The sequence below is a fragment of the Pogona vitticeps genome, chromosome 2 (assembly GCF_051106095.1).
Source record: "Pogona vitticeps strain Pit_001003342236 chromosome 2, PviZW2.1, whole genome shotgun sequence".
Taxonomy (NCBI): domain Eukaryota; kingdom Metazoa; phylum Chordata; class Lepidosauria; order Squamata; family Agamidae; genus Pogona; species Pogona vitticeps.
Genome location: NC_135784.1, coordinates 12,097,346 through 12,115,972, shown reverse-complemented (window position 1 = coordinate 12,115,972; position 18,627 = coordinate 12,097,346). Strand labels below are relative to the sequence as shown.

General features: G+C 40.7%; 1 protein-coding gene and 1 long non-coding RNA gene across 2 annotated transcripts; one reads left to right on the top strand and one right to left on the bottom strand.

The window, feature by feature from the left end:
• Positions 1-1,801: 1,801 nt before the first annotated feature.
• Positions 1,802-10,274, bottom strand: LOC140703883 (uncharacterized). The gene is made up of 2 exons (XR_012083059.2): positions 10,142-10,274; positions 1,802-6,351 (listed from the first exon to the last, which is right to left on the bottom strand). It is a non-coding gene; the product is annotated as an uncharacterized LOC140703883 (long non-coding RNA).
• Positions 10,275-10,453: 179 nt separating this feature from the next.
• LOC140703758 (uncharacterized) lies at positions 10,454-13,909 on the top strand. The gene is given in 1 exon segment (XM_078387544.1): positions 10,454-13,909. A coding segment is annotated over 1 exon segment (2,094 nt). The 3' UTR covers positions 12,548-13,909.
• Positions 13,910-18,627: the final 4,718 nt, after the last annotated feature.

Here is an 18,627-nt window from a genome sequence, read left to right as displayed (position 1 = left end):
AAAGAGAAAAGGAGGGAGTGGGGGAGAGAAGATGAATTAGAAGCTGGGCAGGGAGACCATGATGGAGACCATTTTGAGGGGATTCATCAGGGAATTCGGGAGGCCTGACCGGGGGGGAGGATTTTTGGGCTAGTTAACAGAAGAGCTTGTGGCTCATTTCCCTGAGATAGGAGAGGATTTTCTAGCTTTGAAATTGCATACCTGCCATGTGTTAAGAATTTCATGTGAAATTCCCTTGGTGTTGTGAAGTTCTTTTCCAATTAATTCTCAAACTGAAAATTTAAAAGTGCCTCCCTCTGGATAGAAGGGGCAGAGAGAACTTATCTCTGTCATTAAATGTGCACTAGTTGTTGAGATAGGTCATTAAAAAAAATTTCCCTTTGTAGGAGAGAAATTAACTTCTGTTTGTGACTTCCTTGTAAAGGAGATATGGCGTTTCCCATGTTGCTTCTAGTTTAAACTGAAAAACTCACCCAGGGATCCAACAGGATGATTAGATGGCAAACAATGAGCTGTGGATTGCCGTCTGGCAATGTTAATTTTTCCTTTCTTTGAAGCTTCAGTTGAAGTCAGTCTTCCTATGTTCCCTCCATGAATGGCGGATGTGTACTTTCAGATCCCTATAGTCAGGATCAAACCCAGGTTCTTTGTTTTGAGGGATTGCTGCACCTTTGGGCTGAAGGAGCTTGTCCTAATTCCCAGTGGAGATGTTCCATTAACTCATCAAATGCTTTAATTTTATCAAGTGGTTTGATGGATGTTGTGATGGAAATCTGAAGGTGCTAACACTTCTCCCTTAATAGCAGATTTTAGAACCTGCTAACATATCATGATCCCATACTAGTCTTTTTGAGGCATCCTAATAGCCGCTCAGAGTGGTATAAATATACTAGATGGGCAGGATATAAAGCGAATAAATAAATAAATAAATAAATAAATAAATAAATAAATAAATAAATAAATAAATAAATAAATAAATAAATAATACAACGTGTTTGATTTATATATGCACACAGGCCACCACAATGCAGGAGCAGCCTATTAGTGGCTAACTTCTGTTGCAAAGCCATATTCTTCAGGGAAACTACTTCAGCCTTTAATTTTGCTTGTATCTCCATAGTGACATTCTCCAAGAGGTTTATGGCTCCTGAAGTGTTATATACAAATTCTGCCAAGGTGGGAATGTCTTTATAGCTTTCTGTCACCTCTACTGCTGAAAAAAGGCTCCTTCCCATTTGAGTCCCTGTTGACCATTTCCAGGCCTCCAGAGATGATCTCCTAATGATATCTGTGGCTTGAGTAGAATAAATTGGATCTGATTTAATTCATTATTCAAGGAGGGCTGTTCAGGCGGTGGAATCTGCCCAAAGTCATATGTTGTGGAGACTAATGCAAAAAACTCATTTAATTTCTCTGCAATCTCCCTCCCCTTTCCCTTTTTCACCATCCAGAGGGCCAGCTGCTTCTGTGGCAAGTTTTCTGTGTTTAAACTATTTAAAGAAGCTTTTATTATTCCCCCTTATATTGCTGGCTATATTTTCCGCAAGGTCTTTCTTTGCCCTTCATATAATCTTATTTTAGTGGTGCCTCGCATAACGAGCACACCGTCTAACGACGAATCTGCATAGCAATTCATTTTTTGCGATCGTTTTTACGACCGCATTGCGATGTGTCACCAAAATGGCCGCCCACAGTGTTTTTGCGTGCTGCCCTCACCGAGGCAGCGAAAATGGTGGCACTATGGAGGATCTTCGCTCAACAGTGAGTTTTGTCCCCATAGGATTGCATTAAAAGGAATTCCTTTTTTAAAAAAATTTTTTTAATTTTTATTTTCAAAACTATTGGGTAATGGGGAAGGAATACAAAAGGCAAAAGGCAGTGGGGGGGATGGAAGGGGTGAAAGGGTGGGAAGGGGTTAGGGTTGGGGGGGATAGCAGAACACATAATATGCCATCATCCAATCAAGTCATATTGCAAGGCAACAATTCTTAACTCTTTTTTTTTTATATAATTCATTTGCCCACTTACTATTTAACATCTATGTTATTCCGACACTGTCTGAGACCCATCTCGATTTGTATATTAAATTCTTTTGGCTTAAAAAACTATTAAGCACATCTGAGTCCTTTTCTATTTCTTTCTCATTTCCTACTTTCTCAATAGACTCCTCTTGTTTCCCTAATTCTGCTTTCTTCCAATTTTTGAGAGAGGAGGATGCATCCGGCACAACCATCAATTTTTCAATCTCACATTTTCTGACTGCAGTATTTGAATGGATCACTAGATGGCTCTTTACCCCATCTATATTGCTTGGTACCTTACTCAGTGGAGGCTGTTCTGAAATGTTTACCTTTTTACATAGCTGTATTTCACCATCTGATGATTTCTCTTTCATCAAATTTTCTAACTGGCAAAGATGTTCATTTATTTTCTGGAATCCTGAAATTATTAATTTCTGTATATTAAACTGCCATTCCTTATCTATATTTTGTACCATCATTTCTACTCCTACCACTTTAAATCCAAAAGCTTAAAATATGGCTATGGCAGAGTTAGCCTTTTTTTTCCTGCAGAAAGTCAACAAAGTTCTATTATCAGGATCCCACGAAGTCCAGCCAAAAGCATCCGAATTTCAGCTCACCAGATTTCAATCTCTCCAACAAATCACCTTATAATCCAACTGATCTTCTTTCCATTAGTCCATAGTCCATAGTCCCCTTTAAGCAAGCAATATAGTTTTACTATAAAGTCCAGAGTCTCTAGAATCCGTTAAATGGAGCTCCAGTCCTTGTTTTCCGGTCTGCCCAGCCACTAGCCAGTTGTCGCTGTTTCGTTTCCTCCTCCGTCTGTTCTCATGATCTAAAAATAGCAACTCATCCCGTCTTCTTCCAGCAGCCCGATAAATGCCTATTTCAGGGTCTCGCACAGACTGGTTCTTCCACATTGAGTCGCAATGCCTAAGTTTCAGTCTCATAAATCCTATCCCTCGGTGTTTCCCTCCGGGATTTTAAAAAACAAGCAAGTTTCTTTCACCGTCTCTCTTTTGGTTGTGTGCCAGCCTGTTTCCAAGACCGTTTAAAAGTTCAGAAATCAAAGGCAGACTGGTAAGCAAACGCTCGCCGCTTCTTTCCTCCTTTTGCCAAATTCCTTTCACTCTACTTCTTTTTTTTTCCAGCTTAACGGGGCTGTTCATAAATCAGAGGCTTCAATTAGTTTTCCAAATTATAACTCATGTTCCGCTCTCCCCCTTTTCTGGTACTCACGGCTCGTGCCATACATACAAGATGGCTCCTGCGTCGATTCGTGCTTGAGTGAATCTTACAGATGGAAGAGATACTGGGTCGCGACCCACTCTCTCCCCCTCCTGTCGTCACCAAATGCTTCAGAGAGATCTCTCCTGAGCTCTCCTCGACCTCCCGTGTTTCAGGGATGTCCCGAATCTAGCAGTTCCAGCATTTTCCAGGGAGCTCTCTTCCCTGTTGCTGCTGGCTTCGCCGCGACAAGCCCCGCCTCCCCATTAAAAGGAATTCCTATGGGGTTCCCCCCCACCGCATAGCAATGTTTCCGGATAGCGATGGAACAGATTAACGTCGCTATGCGGGGCACCACTGTATATTTCTTTTCCCAGCGTTTGTGTACCTTTTAATATTCCTCATTTGGAAAGAATTTCCATTTATGGAAAGGTCCCTTCTTTCCTGTTAACGCCTTTGTAACTTTGCTAGTTAACAATTCCGGCACTTTCTTGGAGTTAGTTGAGCCCCTTTTTTTATGGTATACACTACCACAGGGCCTCTACTACTGTTGTTTTAAAGAGACTCCAGAGATGGCTGCCTGGTCACTATTCCCTAGCGATCCAGTGAAATTCCCATCCCTAACCAGGTCCTGAGTACCACACAATATTAGATCCAGAGTCACCTGTCCTCTGTTGAGCTCCATAAGAAATTGCTCCAAGGGACAGTCCTTTAGCATCTCAAGAAACCCGGTCACTCTTCCTTGACTCAAGCACACATTGACCCCATTGATGTGAGGAGAATTTGGCTTCCCCATAATTACAATCTTGTCCCTTTTGGACACCTCCCTGATTTCTCTGTGCATTTCAAGGTCCACCTCAAGTTTTTGATCTGGAGGATGATACACACATACACACGACACACTATCTCATTGCTCCTTAGCCTGGTAGTTTAACCCACAGTGATTCCATGATGGAGTCAGACCCACCATCCATCTCCATTTGACCTATATGGCCACCCCAACTCCAACGCGCCCCTCCCTATCCCTGTTCCAGCTCTCTCATCTTTGCTGAGCTGCTTTGGGCATTTGCATAAAAGCACTTTCTTATGGGGGTCCCCCACGAAGGGCTGCTTGTTTGCTCCTCCTTCCAGTGGAACAACAATTCCATCCCATTATGCTCTCAGTCCTAATTACTACACTATCATCATTTTGTTGTTCTTGACCCTCTCCACCCTCATTCCATAGGGATGAGGAGTCCCAAAATGAACGCTAGTCTCCTGTGGGCTTGCTTCATTCATTCATTCATTCATTCATTCATTCATTCATTCATTCATTCATTCATTCATTCATTCATACATACATACATACATACATACATACATACTGTACATACCCCGCCTATCTAGTCGAATGACCACTCTAGGTGTCCGACTCTTCGTGACCCCATGTACCAGAGCACGCCAGGCCCTCCTGTCTTCCACTGCCTCCCGGAGGTCTGTCAATTTCATGTTGGTTGCTTCGCAGACACTGTCCAGCCATCTCATCCTCGGTCATCGCCTTCTCCTCCTGCCGTCACACTTTCCCACCATCAAGGTCTTTTCCAAGGAGTCTTCTCTTCTCATCAGATGGCCAAAGTACTGGAGCCTCAGCTTCAGGATCTGTCCTTCCAGTGAGCACTCAGGGTTGATTTCCTTTAGAATTGATAGGTTTGTTCTCCTTGCAGTCCAGGGGACTCTCAAGAGCCTCCTCCAGCACCACAATTCAAAGGCATCAATTCTTCGGCGGTCTGCTTTCTTTATGGTCCAGCTCTCACATCCATACATCACAACAGGAAAAACCATAGCTTTGACTATTCGGACTTTTGTTGGCAAGGTGATGTCTCTGTTTTTTAAGATGCTGTCAAGGTTTGTCATTGCTTTCCTCCCCAGAAGCAGGTGTCTTTTAATTTCGTGGCTGCTGTCTCCATCTGCAGTGATCATGGAGCCCAAGAAAGTAAAATCTGTCACTGCCTCCATATCTTCCCGTTCTATTTGCCAGGAGGTGATGGGACCAGTGGCCATTATCTTAGTTTTTTTGATGTTGAGTTTTAGGCCATTTTTTGCAGTCTCCTGTTTCACCCTCATTACAAGGTTTCTTAATTCCTCCTCACTTTCTGCCATCAGAGTGGTATCATCTGCATATCTGAGATTGTTGATATTTCTTCCGGCAATCTTAATTCCGGCTTGGGATTCCTGCAGTCCAGCCTTCCGCATGATGTATTCTGCATATAAGTTAAATAAGCTGGGGGACAATATACAGCCTTGTCGTACTCCTTTCCCAATTTTGAACCAGGAGGTCAAATACCTTCTCAATTTGAATGTATAAATTTTTGCTTTTATTGTCACAGATGTGGTTCATCAACTTCCCCCCCTCTTAATAGACATTGGTTAAGGTATTTAACTCTGGAGCAAGAGGATGGGAGTTTACTTCCCTTCTAGCTCTGTAGTTCTACATTTCTATTCCCTCAGTACCTATTTCCCTGACCATCTTTGCTTCCTATCCTTTTTTCAGAAATTCCTGATGATTCTCTACCCGTAACCTTATTTTATAAACTCTACATCCCATCCCTTTCATGGACCAGTCCTTTCACTTCTCCCTCTGAATAATAATCTCTGCAGACTTTGTCAATTCCCGCCATTGACCACTAACTGGTCCTTACCCATTCTCAAATCCAATAATCTAGCTGCATCACATTCATCCATGACAGAGGTGCAGAAATACCAAGATACACCAGGTGGCGCTATCAGTAGAAAAATTTCCCTGAGATGAAGACGCCAAACAACTTGTAGTGTTGGTAGAAGAATTACTTGTATTACAGCTTTAGTCTTAGTTTTCCAGACCGAGGTCATGCACAACAGTTCAACAGGATTCAATACATAAATCACAGTCAAAGTCCTTGTAAATTAGTCCAGAGTTTGTTTACCAGATGAGCAGTCCTGAAGCCAAAGTTCTTCTCCCAATATGTAGCACGGAGACAGGCTTCTCCCAGGATCTCTCCAACACAGCACTTCAACGACAGCAATCCGACACAACATCAACCATCCCACACCACCAGCAGAGTTTTTTTTCCTTTATTTATTTCTAAAGAATGAAAAGACAATCGAACATTTTACAAATATTAAATACAAAACTATTCCCTACTTTTCTCCAAATCACACATATATACCTTTACCCTTTAAAAAAAATTGACCAACAATCTAAGTCTCTTTTCAAACCACATATCTCCATTTTATCGGCATATTTTAATAATGGCTTCCAGTTTTCCGTGAATTTACTATGACTTATTTTGCCTTTATGTGCTCTAACTTTATTCGTCATTTTTTCCATCAACAATGTATGCCATATTTTACTTGTGAATGCTTGCAGTGAGAGATCTTGGGCTTTTTTCCAATTTTTAGCTATTTCAGATCTTGCGGTGCCTATGAGATTTGCAATTGATTCTTTATATTGTAGTTTCTCATTTCCCCCCGTGAATAATGAAAATAACAATAATGTTTCATTAATCTCTATTTTTTGATTAGTCAGTGTTTCTATCCATTTAATTACCTCCAGCCCAAAAGTTTCTATTTTGGGGCAAGAGATCCACATATGTTCCAGAGTTCCCTTTTGACCGCAGTTCCTCCAACATTTATCAGATATATCTTTATTAATTCTGTGTAGTTTTGTAGGGCATAGATGCCATCGGTGCACTACCTTTAGAACCATTTCTTTTGCACTTGCTGAAATAGATTTATATGGATATTTTTTCCAGATTCCTGTCCAAGTTTCTTCAGGTATATTAATATTTAAATTTGTTTCCCAGACTGTTTTAGATCCTCCACCTTTTCCATATTCTTTTTCAATAATACTTTTATATATTAGTGAGGTTAATCCTTTCTTTTTATTTTTATCTTTTTGTATACAATATTGTTCAAATTCGGTTAATGTTCTTAGAAGGCCAGTTTTTTGTTGTAAGTGAGTAGCGAAACTTCTCATTTGTTTTATTTGTAGCCAATTGCTTTTTATTTGCTTTGTTTTCTCCTCTATTTGTCTGATAGTGAGTGGTTCCCCTGACTCGAATAAGTCATTAATTCTATATATTCCAATTTGCTTCCATTCCTTAAATTGTGCATATTTTTCTTTAGACTTAAAATCTGGGTGATCCATGAGGGGACATAAAGGGGATACTGGGGGGGCCAATGTTTTACTATGTTTACTATGTTTTCTCCATATCCTTAATGTTTCAGAAATGAATCTCTCCAACACAGCACTTCGACGACAGCAATCCGACACAACATCAACCATCCCACACCACCAACAGAGTGTGTGTGCTAGCTCTGCTAGCTTTATCTCAGGATTGTCCAATCCTGAGATTCTTCTCTCAGCAGTCACAATCAACTCAGCTGTATTAATCCTAGCTATACATATTTTGATCCTGTCAATACTTATAGAAATGTATTCAACAATTCCCTCAGGTTTGACTTAAACCTGTCAGTCTCCTCCAATTGTTGAATTCAATTCTCAGTTTCCACATACATACATACATACATACATACATACATACATACATACATACATACATACATACATACATACATACATACATACATACATACACACACACAGACATATATATATATATATATATATATATATATATATATATATATAGTTTTATACATAGCAAAATATTTACATTCATATGCATTTCATTTTAATCCCAGCATGTAACAAGCTTTTTCATGTTTTGTTGGCCCCAATACCCTGGTTAAACAGTCAGCTATATTCTTTTCAGTTTCACAATATATCAGTTCTATCAATCCATTTTCAGTGCTTTGTTTTACATTTGATATCTGATATCAGTGTGTTTTGACCTACTCTTTACGTTTGGAGGATTTGCCATCTGAATGACTGCCTCGTTGTCTTCATAAATTGTTATCAGATTTTGTAAATATATTCCCAGATCCTGCACTAATTGCTTATAATAAACAAGATCAGTAAAGAGTTCTGACAATGCAGCATATTTGGATTCAGCAGACGATAGAGAAATAAATTTTTGCCTTGCTCTTTTCCAGTTCACCAACCTACCTCCTAAATGTACTGTCATGCCTGAAGTAGATCTCCTTGTTATTACATCACTTCCATAATTACCATCAGCGTATGCAGTTATGATAAATTCTCCCTCTGGCTCTAAATATAACTTTTTGTCTTGTGTCTCCTTTAAATATCTCAACACTCTCTTAGCTGATTGCCAATGTTTTTCATTTGTCTTGCACACGTTTCTTGACAATAAATTCACTGCTATGGAAATATCTGGCCTTAACCATCTACTAAGATACAGAAGACTACCAATTAAAGATCTGTATAAATCTATATCACATTCGGGACCAGTAATGTTTTCTTTTTCATATTCAACATTCATTGGAGTTGCAGCACCTTTGCAGTTTTTCATTTTGTACTGCTTCAATAGCTTTAATATTTTGTTTCTTTGAGCTATTTTAAATCCTTTTTCATATCTTTTAATTTCTACTCCCAAATAGTTGCTGATTTCACCTACATCTCTCAATTTATAATTTCTCTTCAACATTTGTATTATTTCATCAGCAGCTTTCTCACTCTTTGTAAATATAGCTATATCATCAACAAAGACTAATATGATAGCTTGTTCCTTTCGTTTTATAAACAGACAAGGGTCTGCTTTTGCCTGTGAAAAACCATTACCTTTCGGAGTTTTGGATAGGTGTTGATTCCATTCATAACTGCTTTGCCTTAATCCGTATAAACCTTTTTTCAGTAACCAACATTTACCTTTCTTCTCAATAATAGGTGGAATTTTCATTTATTGTATTTTGCAAGTCAGCATATAAATAAGCTGTCTCTATATCTATGTGCCTGGAAACTAAATTGTGCTTAGCTGCATAAGTCAATACAAATCTCAACGTTTCTGGTCTCAATGCTGGAGCAAAAACTTGATCGTAATCATTGGATGTCTGAGAATATCCCTTCGCAACTAGCCTTGCTCTGTATCTTAAGTCTGAGAATATCCCTTCGCAACTAGCCTTGCTCTGTATCTTAAGTTACCATCGGCATCTACCTTCTTCTTAAATACCCACCTGCATCCTATTATTTTACAATTCTCAGGTTCCTTAACTTCCTCATACACCTTGAGCTGTTTTAGAGAATTTAATTCTCTAAATTAGTCCAGAGTTCATTTATCAGATGAGCAGTCCTGAAGCCAAAGTTCTTCCCCCAATATGTAGCACGGAGACAGGCTTCTCAGAATCTCTCCAACACAGCACTTCGACGACAGCAATCCGACACAACATCAACCATTCCACACCACCAACAGAGTGTGTGTGCTAGCTCTGCTAGCTTTATCTCAGGATTGTCCAATCCTGAGATTCTTCTCTCAGCAGTCACAATCAACTCAGCTGTATTAATCCTAGCTATACATATTTTGTAGCTCTGATCCTGTCAATACTTATAGAATTGTATTCAACAATTCCCTCAAGCTTGACTTAAACCTGTCAATCCACTTTTACTCTTTCTAACACTGACCTGTTTTCCCTTTTATTATTCAGTTTTGCAAAACACTCCTTTAATTCAAATATTTGTTTCCTCTTTAATCAAGTGTGATTCCTCTTTAATCAACTTTCCTCTTAAATCAACTTCTATTTTTCTGGAAACTAAAGTTACAATCATTGGGGAGAATTTGAGAAGGGAAAGAAATCAATATACTTTGAATTTCAAATACTTTTTCGGTTCTGAAAATGACCATCCCTTCATTACACCTCCCTCCATAAGGTTCCTCAGTGGAGAGCCCTTCCAGCCTAAAGCCCAAAGTAAAACTCTCTGGTCCCACCTCATCTCCTCCGTGGTTCTCTTCTCTCACCTTCTTGCCTGTCTTTCCTTCCTCCTCCGTGACTCAGACCGAACACACCATTCCTTATTTCTGCAGCTTTTGTAAGTGGTTGTTTCTCTTCTTTTTCTAATATACCAGATGATGAAGAGAGGAATTGCCCAGCAACATCTGAGGTAACCTGGGCAGGAACACATAATCAAACAAGAAAACAGAGAATTGAAAATCCAAGTAAGCAAGAGTGGACATCACGTGAAAGAACTTACGCAGCAGAGAAACCACATAAACGCATGTAATCTCAGTAGACATCATATAACTCACAAAGGGAAGAAACAGTATCCATGTATGAAATGCGGAAAGAGCTTCAATCGGAGTGCTACCCTTAGGTTACATCAAAGGACTCACACTGGGGAGAAACCACATAAATGCATGGAATGTGGTAAGAGCTTCACTGTAAATGGTAAACTTAGGCTGCATCAAAGGATTCACACTGGGGAGAAACCACATAAATGCATGGAATGTGGAAAGAGCTTTAGTCAGAGTGGTATCCTGAGGTCACATGAAAGAACTCACACTGGGGAGAAACCACATAAATGCATGGAATGTGGAAAGAGCTTTAGTCAGAGTGGTGGCCTGAGGTATCATCAGAGGACACACACTGGGGAGAAACCACATAAATGTATGGAATGTGGAAAGAGCTTCATTCACAGTGGTGCACTTAGGTTACATCAAAGGACTCACACTGGGGAGAAACCACATAAATGCATGGAATGTGGAAAGAACTTTAGTCGGAGTGGTGCACTTAGGTTACATCAACGAACTCACACTGGGGAGAAACCACATAAATGCATGGAATGTGGAAAGAGCTTCAGTCAACATGGTCACCTTAGGTTTCATCAAAGGAATCACACTGGGGAGAAACCACATAAATGCGAAGAATGTGGAAAGGGCTTTAGTAGCAGTGGTACCCTTAGGTTACATCAAAGGTCCCACACTGGGGAGAAACCACACACATGCATGGAATGTGGAAAGAGCTTCAGCCGCAGTGGTGTCCTTAGGGTACATCAAAGGAGTCACACTGGGGAGAAACCACATACATGCAAGGAATGTGGAAAGAGCTTTAGTCAAAGTGGTACCCTTAGGTCACATCAAAGGACTCACACTGGGGAGAAACAACATACATGCATGGAATGTGGAAAGAGCTTCAGCCGCAGTGGTGGCCTTAAGTTACATCAAAGGAGTCACACTGGAGAGAAACCACATACATGCATGGAATGTGGAAAGAGCTTTAGTCAGAGTGTTAATCTTAGGATACATCAAAGAACTCACACTGGGGAAAAACCGCATAAATGCATAGAATGTGGAAAGACGTTTAGTCACAGTGGTATCCTTAGGTCACATCAAAGGACTCACACTGGGGAGAAACCACATAAATGCATGGATTGTGGAAAGAGCTTCAATTGGAGTGGTGACCTTAGGTCACATGGAAGGACTCACACTGGGGAGAAACCACATAAATGCATGGAATGTGGAAAGGGCTTTAGCCACAGTGGTGCACTTAGGTTACATCTAAGGACTCACACTGGGGAGAAACCACATACATGCATGGAATGTGGAAAGAGCTTCAGTCAGAGTGTTCATCTTAGGACACATCAAAGTACTCACACTGGGGAGAAACCACATAAATGCATGGAATGTGGAAAGAGCTTTAGTCGGAGTGGTCATCTTAAGTTACATCTAAGGACTCACACTGGGGAGAAACCACATAAATGCATGGAATGTGAAAAGGGCTTTAGCCACAATGGTGCACTTAGATTACATCAAAGGACTCACACTGGGGAGAAACCACATAAATGCATGGAATGTGGAAAGAGCTTTAGTCAAAGTGGTACCCTTAGGTCACATCAAAGGACTCACACTGGGGAGAAACCACATACATGCATGGAATGTGGAAAGAGCTTCAACCGCAGTGGTGTCCTTAGGTTACATCAAAGGAGTCACACTGGGGAGAAACCACATACATGCATGGAATGTGGAAAGAGCTTTAGTCAGAGTGTTAATCTTAGGACACATCAAAGTACTCACACTGGGGAGAAACCACATAAATGCATCGAATGTGGAAAGAGCTTTAGTCACAGTGGTACCCTTAGGTCACATCAAAGGACTCACACTGGGGAGCAACCACATAAATGATTGCATTGTGGAAAGAGCTTCAATTGGAGTGGTGCACTTAGGTTACATCAAAGGAGTCACACTGGGGAGAAACCACATACATGCATGGAATGTGGAAAGAGCTTTAGTCAGAGTGTTAATCTTAGGACACATCAAAGGACTCACACTGGGGAGAAACCACATAAATGCATGGAATGTGGAAAGAGCTTTAGTCGCAGTGGTATCCTTAGGAAACGTGAAAGAACTCACACTGAGGAGAAACCATAGAAATGCATAGAATGTGGAAAGAGCTATATTCAGAGATCCTGATAAAAAGGCTTGAGGTGCTCATTGAGTTTTGTGCTGTTTTCCACTTTAAAGAATAAATAACAAAATGCTGAAAACAGAAAAGAGATAAAATTGGATGCATTTTGAAGTACCACTTGTGACGAGTTTTACTTCCATCGTTTATTAACAGATATCACAAAATATATGTCGAACCGTATGCTTAAAAAATAAGAATAAGCACATGTATTTTGCAATAGGCGCTTTTTCAAAATTAATGTAAAAAGAGAAAAGGGTGCGTGTTCTAAGGCTAACTGATGAAAGAATAGCAAGTAGTGAAGAGAGAGAAGCTTTCATTTGTTTCAGAAAGCTTTACCCTCATAAATAATAACAGTAATTGATTTTTAAAGATGGTACCAATGAATGTTCTCTATTTTTTATGAACAAAAATATATATATATTCTGTATTGTTCATGAAGAACTAGGTGTTTCTAACTGTATTGAGAGGATATTGCTCAGTAATGGCAGGGATTGTGGGAAGGAGTGGAAATTTTGGTTTTTCAAACTCTGGTCTCTGCAGGCCCTGGACTGCACTGGGTCGGTGGTGACCAAGTCCTTTGATCCTTAACATCTGAGCTTCTCAGAGGCTGGGAAACCCAATCCTTGGGAAGATTTGGTTTTTCTGACTGATGCAGAACAAAGGAATATAAATATTCGGGGAGATCTTCCACAAGCTGTTATTAGAACGGTATGGAGAATCGTAGATTTTTGGTTTCATGGAGTACAACAGAACCATGGAACTGATGCCGGGTGAAACTGCTTGGAAGAGTGGGAAGATAACCATCAGGCAGGGACAGCCAGCAATGGATTTTACACCTGCCTGGGTGAGAACAATATTTTCTCTGTTTTAACAACACACTTAGAGCCAAATATTGCTTTTTTTCCTTTGTATACATTTATTTTTAATGTTTAAATACTTGTACATGTATTTCATTACAAATTATGATCTTTTTTTCCATTTTGATTGTATTCTTAGAAAGTTTGAAGTGTTCTGAAGATGTATTCTCTGTCTTTCTAGATTATGACCTCCAGTGTTTTAATGTGCTTTTATTTTAGATTCAAGTACATACTAAGTTTTCCCAATTATCTAAAATTAAATTCCTGCATCTGTTTACATGTTGCAAGGATGTATTTAAACTAAGTCTGCAGTTTCTGTATAACAGTATGATGTTTGGATTTGAAGATCTGTACCGACAGTTTTTTCCCTATGCCTGTAAGACTGCCTTACATATTTTTTTTATTTAGTATATTTAAATATGGATGCAAGAAATGATGTAAATAAATGAATTGTAGAGAAATAAGAAATTTTGGAATTGCCTGGAATCATTGCAACAATGAAAAGACTTCTTATGAGATACCCAGATGAGCTTCAACCACCATGTCATTGGTTGTCTGTGTGAGGGAGAAATTTGGGCTGAACCCATCCTGACTGGATTGCCATCATTTCCTGAGGAGGGAAAAACCCACGGAGCCCCAGAGACAGAACATATGACCTGTCAGAGAAGATACACCTCCATGGGGAGAACAGGAAGATGGAGAGATGAGAAGGGTCACAGAGAAAACCAGGAGGATATAGAGATAATTCCGAGTGAAGAATCAAAGGTTGAGACCAATGAAAGGATGGGAGAGCCTGGAAATAAAGATCCTGGGGTGTCTAAGGTGGAAGTTCCATAGAGGGAAGCAGAAGGTCCATCAGAGGAAAAGAAGGATCTATCAGGTAAAGGAACCTTAGTTGCAAGAGAAAAAGAAAGGAATAAGACAGGAGGAGGGAAGAGAGTTTTGGTGAAGTCAAGATCTAAGATGTCTACACCATTCCCCTTATCAGGGAGGTTACCCAATCAAACAGTGAGATCAGTTTAGTCTGGCAGGTTTTGTTCTTGATAAATTCGTATTGGCTTCTAGTTATGACTGCTTTGTTTTGTAGGTGTTTGTATTGTGGTCACTTTATAATCAGTGGTTGAAAGTTCTTCAGCCAGTTCCGTGAACACTCTCGGATGCAGTTCAACAAGCTGACATGCAGGACAATTGCATATTTGTTGGAAACATTCTTATCTACCTGCATCTGCCAATAACCTTTGTGTAGATCAAATGTGCTGATATATTAGGCCTTTCCCAGGGTCTCCATGAGGATATCCATCCACGGCACCTAGTATGGATCAATTTGAATGATCTGATTCAACTTTCCCTATGGAACACATGGTTGAATATGTCAACAAGAAGTCGGCTCCCTCTTCTCAAAGTACAATGGCGCGTCGTGAGTGATTCGTCTTGCTTTCTGCTCTCCTCTTGAAGGAGGTGGGGAGCTTTTTCTGCCCTTTGAAGTCAGTGGTAGTGGAGGTGGTAGTTGTAAATATCAGGCACAGTCAATTTCATAGTTGTTGCTGTTGTTTTCCTATGGTAGCTGTGCTATACATGAGCTAGTTTGTTTCCTTCACCATGTTGTTTGGGATTGTTCTGATGACAACATTTGCAGAATTCGGTAGATCTTTTACTGGTTTTCCTTGTAATTAGTGCTAATTGGGGAGTCTTTGCCTATCTGAGTTCTGGCTAATATGGATTACTCTTTTTTCCCTCTGATATTTGCCATTGTGTCAACTCATAATTTCTGGGCTGCTCCACAAGCTGTTGCTCTATTGATATGTTTTCTTCCACTGCTGTGGTTACCTCTACCCTCCATTTGCCTTCCCTATTATGCTCATTGTCCTGTGTTGATTTTGCCACCTTTTCTAGTTCTTGCAATCCTAGTTTTGAAAACACTTTACTCCGGATGATAAACCTTCTCTGGTCTATTAATCGTTTTTCAGTTATGTTATTATTTGGGTGTTGCCTTTTCCAAATTTCTAACTTTTTTTGAAAACCACAGACTGTTGCCTTTGCCTCATAATGACAGACAGACAGGAACATTTACAAGTGGTGCCTTGCTAGACGATGATAATCCGTTCCACTGAAATCGCTGTTTAGTGAAATCATTGTCTAGCGAAAAGCATTTCCCTATTGGAATGCATTGAAGCCAGTTTAATACGTTCCAATGGGGAAGAATCGTCGTTGTCTAGCGAAGATCGGCCATAGGAAAGCTGCTTTGCGAACCACCAATCAGCTGTTTAAATAGCTGTCTTGCAAAGCTTAGGTCCCGAAAACACCTGTTTTGCGAGCGCGGAGGGAGCTGTCAAAATCGTTGTCTAGCGAAAATTGGTTTGCGAACCAGGGACCAAACATTGTCCAGCAAAATTCCCCCATAGGAACCACTGTTTTGCGAATCACTATAGCGATCGCAAAAAGTCAAAGTCTAGCGAAAAAACTGTCATGCGGGGTAACTGTCTAGCGAGGCACCACTGTATTGGCATACTGTACAAATTAAAACACAATAAAATACAGCTAAAATGTTCAACAGCTAACATGTGGCAGGGACCAGCCAAATGCATATTTAGGGCTCTTCATTCTGCGAGAGCATGCTACGACGTCTCTGGATAATGGCGTAGACGTATCTATCAGTTGACAGGGTATGTTCCTTAATATTGCCACTTAAAAGATGTTGCATTTTCCTCAAATTGTCCCATCCAGAATGGGAGGAGAGAAAAATGCTCAAGTGAGACAGGCGGATGTCCTTGTACAGAATATAATAAAATAACATATGCTGCATGGATTCCACCGTTCCCTGACCACACAGGCAGAGTTCTGTAGGTAGACCCTTATGCTTGCCCTGCGCTAAGCTCGATGGTACTACAGTATATTACACCTGGCTGAAAATAAAGTGGTGAACAGACTCTTTGGGCAGCGCTGTGCAAAGTTTACCCCTCTATATCCAGAACCCTTTTTTTTTATTGTTTGGAACACCCTACAGGGGGTTATCGAGCCCAGTAAATCTGGTGACAGCCCCAGGGTCTTGATTTTCTGAAGATATTGGGCCAAACCTTTTGGAAACAGATTATTAGAAAGCAGCACTTGAAATAAGGTGTCCGGAGCTGAGAAGAAACAGATTCTAATCCAATACTTCAAGAATCTGAGCCAGGCCTGAGTCTCAATCCTGTATTGGCCGCCTTCAAGGCATAGGGTAGCATAAGACACACAGTGGTGGAGGCCAAAGATTTTATGCAAAAATGTTGACTGGACTCTTTCCACAGAACTGTGAAATACGGACATCCAGATGGGAACGCCATATAGAAGCTGTGTTGCTGATTTAGCATTAAACATCTGCAGTGCAGCAGGAATGTAAAGAATGGCCCCACATGCGATGGAAACATAAGACAGCCTGTGGTGAAAGTTTGCTGACTTAGTCGCTGCCCACTGGTGCGTTTACCAGGAGTGTCTATAATGCAAAAAGACACCCAAGTACTTAAACTCTCTGATTTGCCTCATAATAACATTTCATAATTTCTTGATTTTCGGTGAGAGTCCAAGATTTGCATTTACGTTGTTCCAGTAGCTTTGCAGCAGCCTATCCTGGTCCCTCAACAACAGGGTCTGCTGAGCCCTGTCGCTCATTTGGCTGTTGAGATTTTTGGTTTAAAACTGTATTAAATATAATGTTTTATAGAAAAAGTAAAATGGCTGATATAATCTGAGTCATGTACAAAGTGGATTCAGGTGTGTGCCCAGGTTAAAGACTATTGTGTGGCTGGAGAAAATGATGTAATATTATGTAATGTCCAATGATGTAATGTAAATTGGGTTTTTTAAAGGGTTTTATTTTTTTTCTAAAACAACAGCATAAACAAAAAACACATTAACCAAAATACTGGGAGGGATGATCTCTGCAAACTCTCCTTTCTTCCTCCCGCTCCCCAACCTTTGCTTCCCCTCCCAATCAAGAATGTTTTGTACCAGCCCCCAGTGAATGAAGGGAAGTTAAAGGAAGAACTGATGTTACCTTGGACTGAGTCCCCTTTAAAATTTAACCCAATTGACCCAGTTGAAGTTATTGTAGATTCTCCTGACGTTAAGTTACATAAAAAGCTAGTCTTATGCACCCAAGGAAGCACACAACTTGAGAGAACACAGCAATTGTTCCTCTCTATCCCTCTGGCCAGTTCATATTTTCCCCCTTATATGTTAGCATATACCTAGTCAATTTTCCCCACCTGCTGCTGGTGGAGCTCCTATGCCCCACCCTGGACTATTGCTCAGTTGGTCTCGTGTGTCTTGGAAAACCAAGAAAGCTGCCTCTGCCCTGATGTTCTCTATCATTAGAAACACACGAAGAGACTCCATTTTTCATTCCTGCCCAAAAGGAGGAACTGTTCAAACTGTTTATTGAACCCAATCACAGCCAGGAAGACAACATTCATTCTGATTCACCTTCAGGGCCTTTCCTGTATTCCCATCCATGGAGCCGTCCTGAACATCCTAGCTCAGAATCCTGTTACATTTCCTTCAGACAGGCAATTGTATTCTCTGTTCAGGAAGGTGTGTCTGATGCATGGCTGATGGCACATCCAGATCTACAACCAGGTGTACAATGGACAACCCCACCCCCCGGATACTGGCCTTCAACTGGCCTTCTTCCTCGTCCCTTCCAGGTTCTTACCAGGCTGCTCCACAGTTGGGTTGGGATTCCTGAGCAGGCTGTTGTGCTCCACAGTACAACACTACTGGTCCCTCTCCTCCGAGTCAATCTCAATACAGTGGTGTCCCGCATAGCGAGGTTAATCCATTCCGGATTAACCATCGCTATGAGGAAACATCGCTAAACGGGATGGAAAATGCCATTGGAACGCATTAAACTTAGTTTAATGCATTCCAATGGCTTCTGTACTCACCGTTATGCAATGTCTCCTCATTGTGCCACTATTTTCGCGCCCTCGGTAAGTGAGGGAAGGGCACGAAAATGGTTGCAGAGGCCATTTTGGGTCACGCAGTGGCCATTTTGGAGCTGCCAAACAACTAATTTTCGGGGGTCGCAATGCGAAGATCGGTAAGCGAAACGCAATGCGAGTTTTCGCCATAGAGGCCATCGGTAAGCGATCGCATTAGCGATCCCAAAAAAGGGATTGCTATGTGATTTCGTCATTATATGGTGCGCTCAT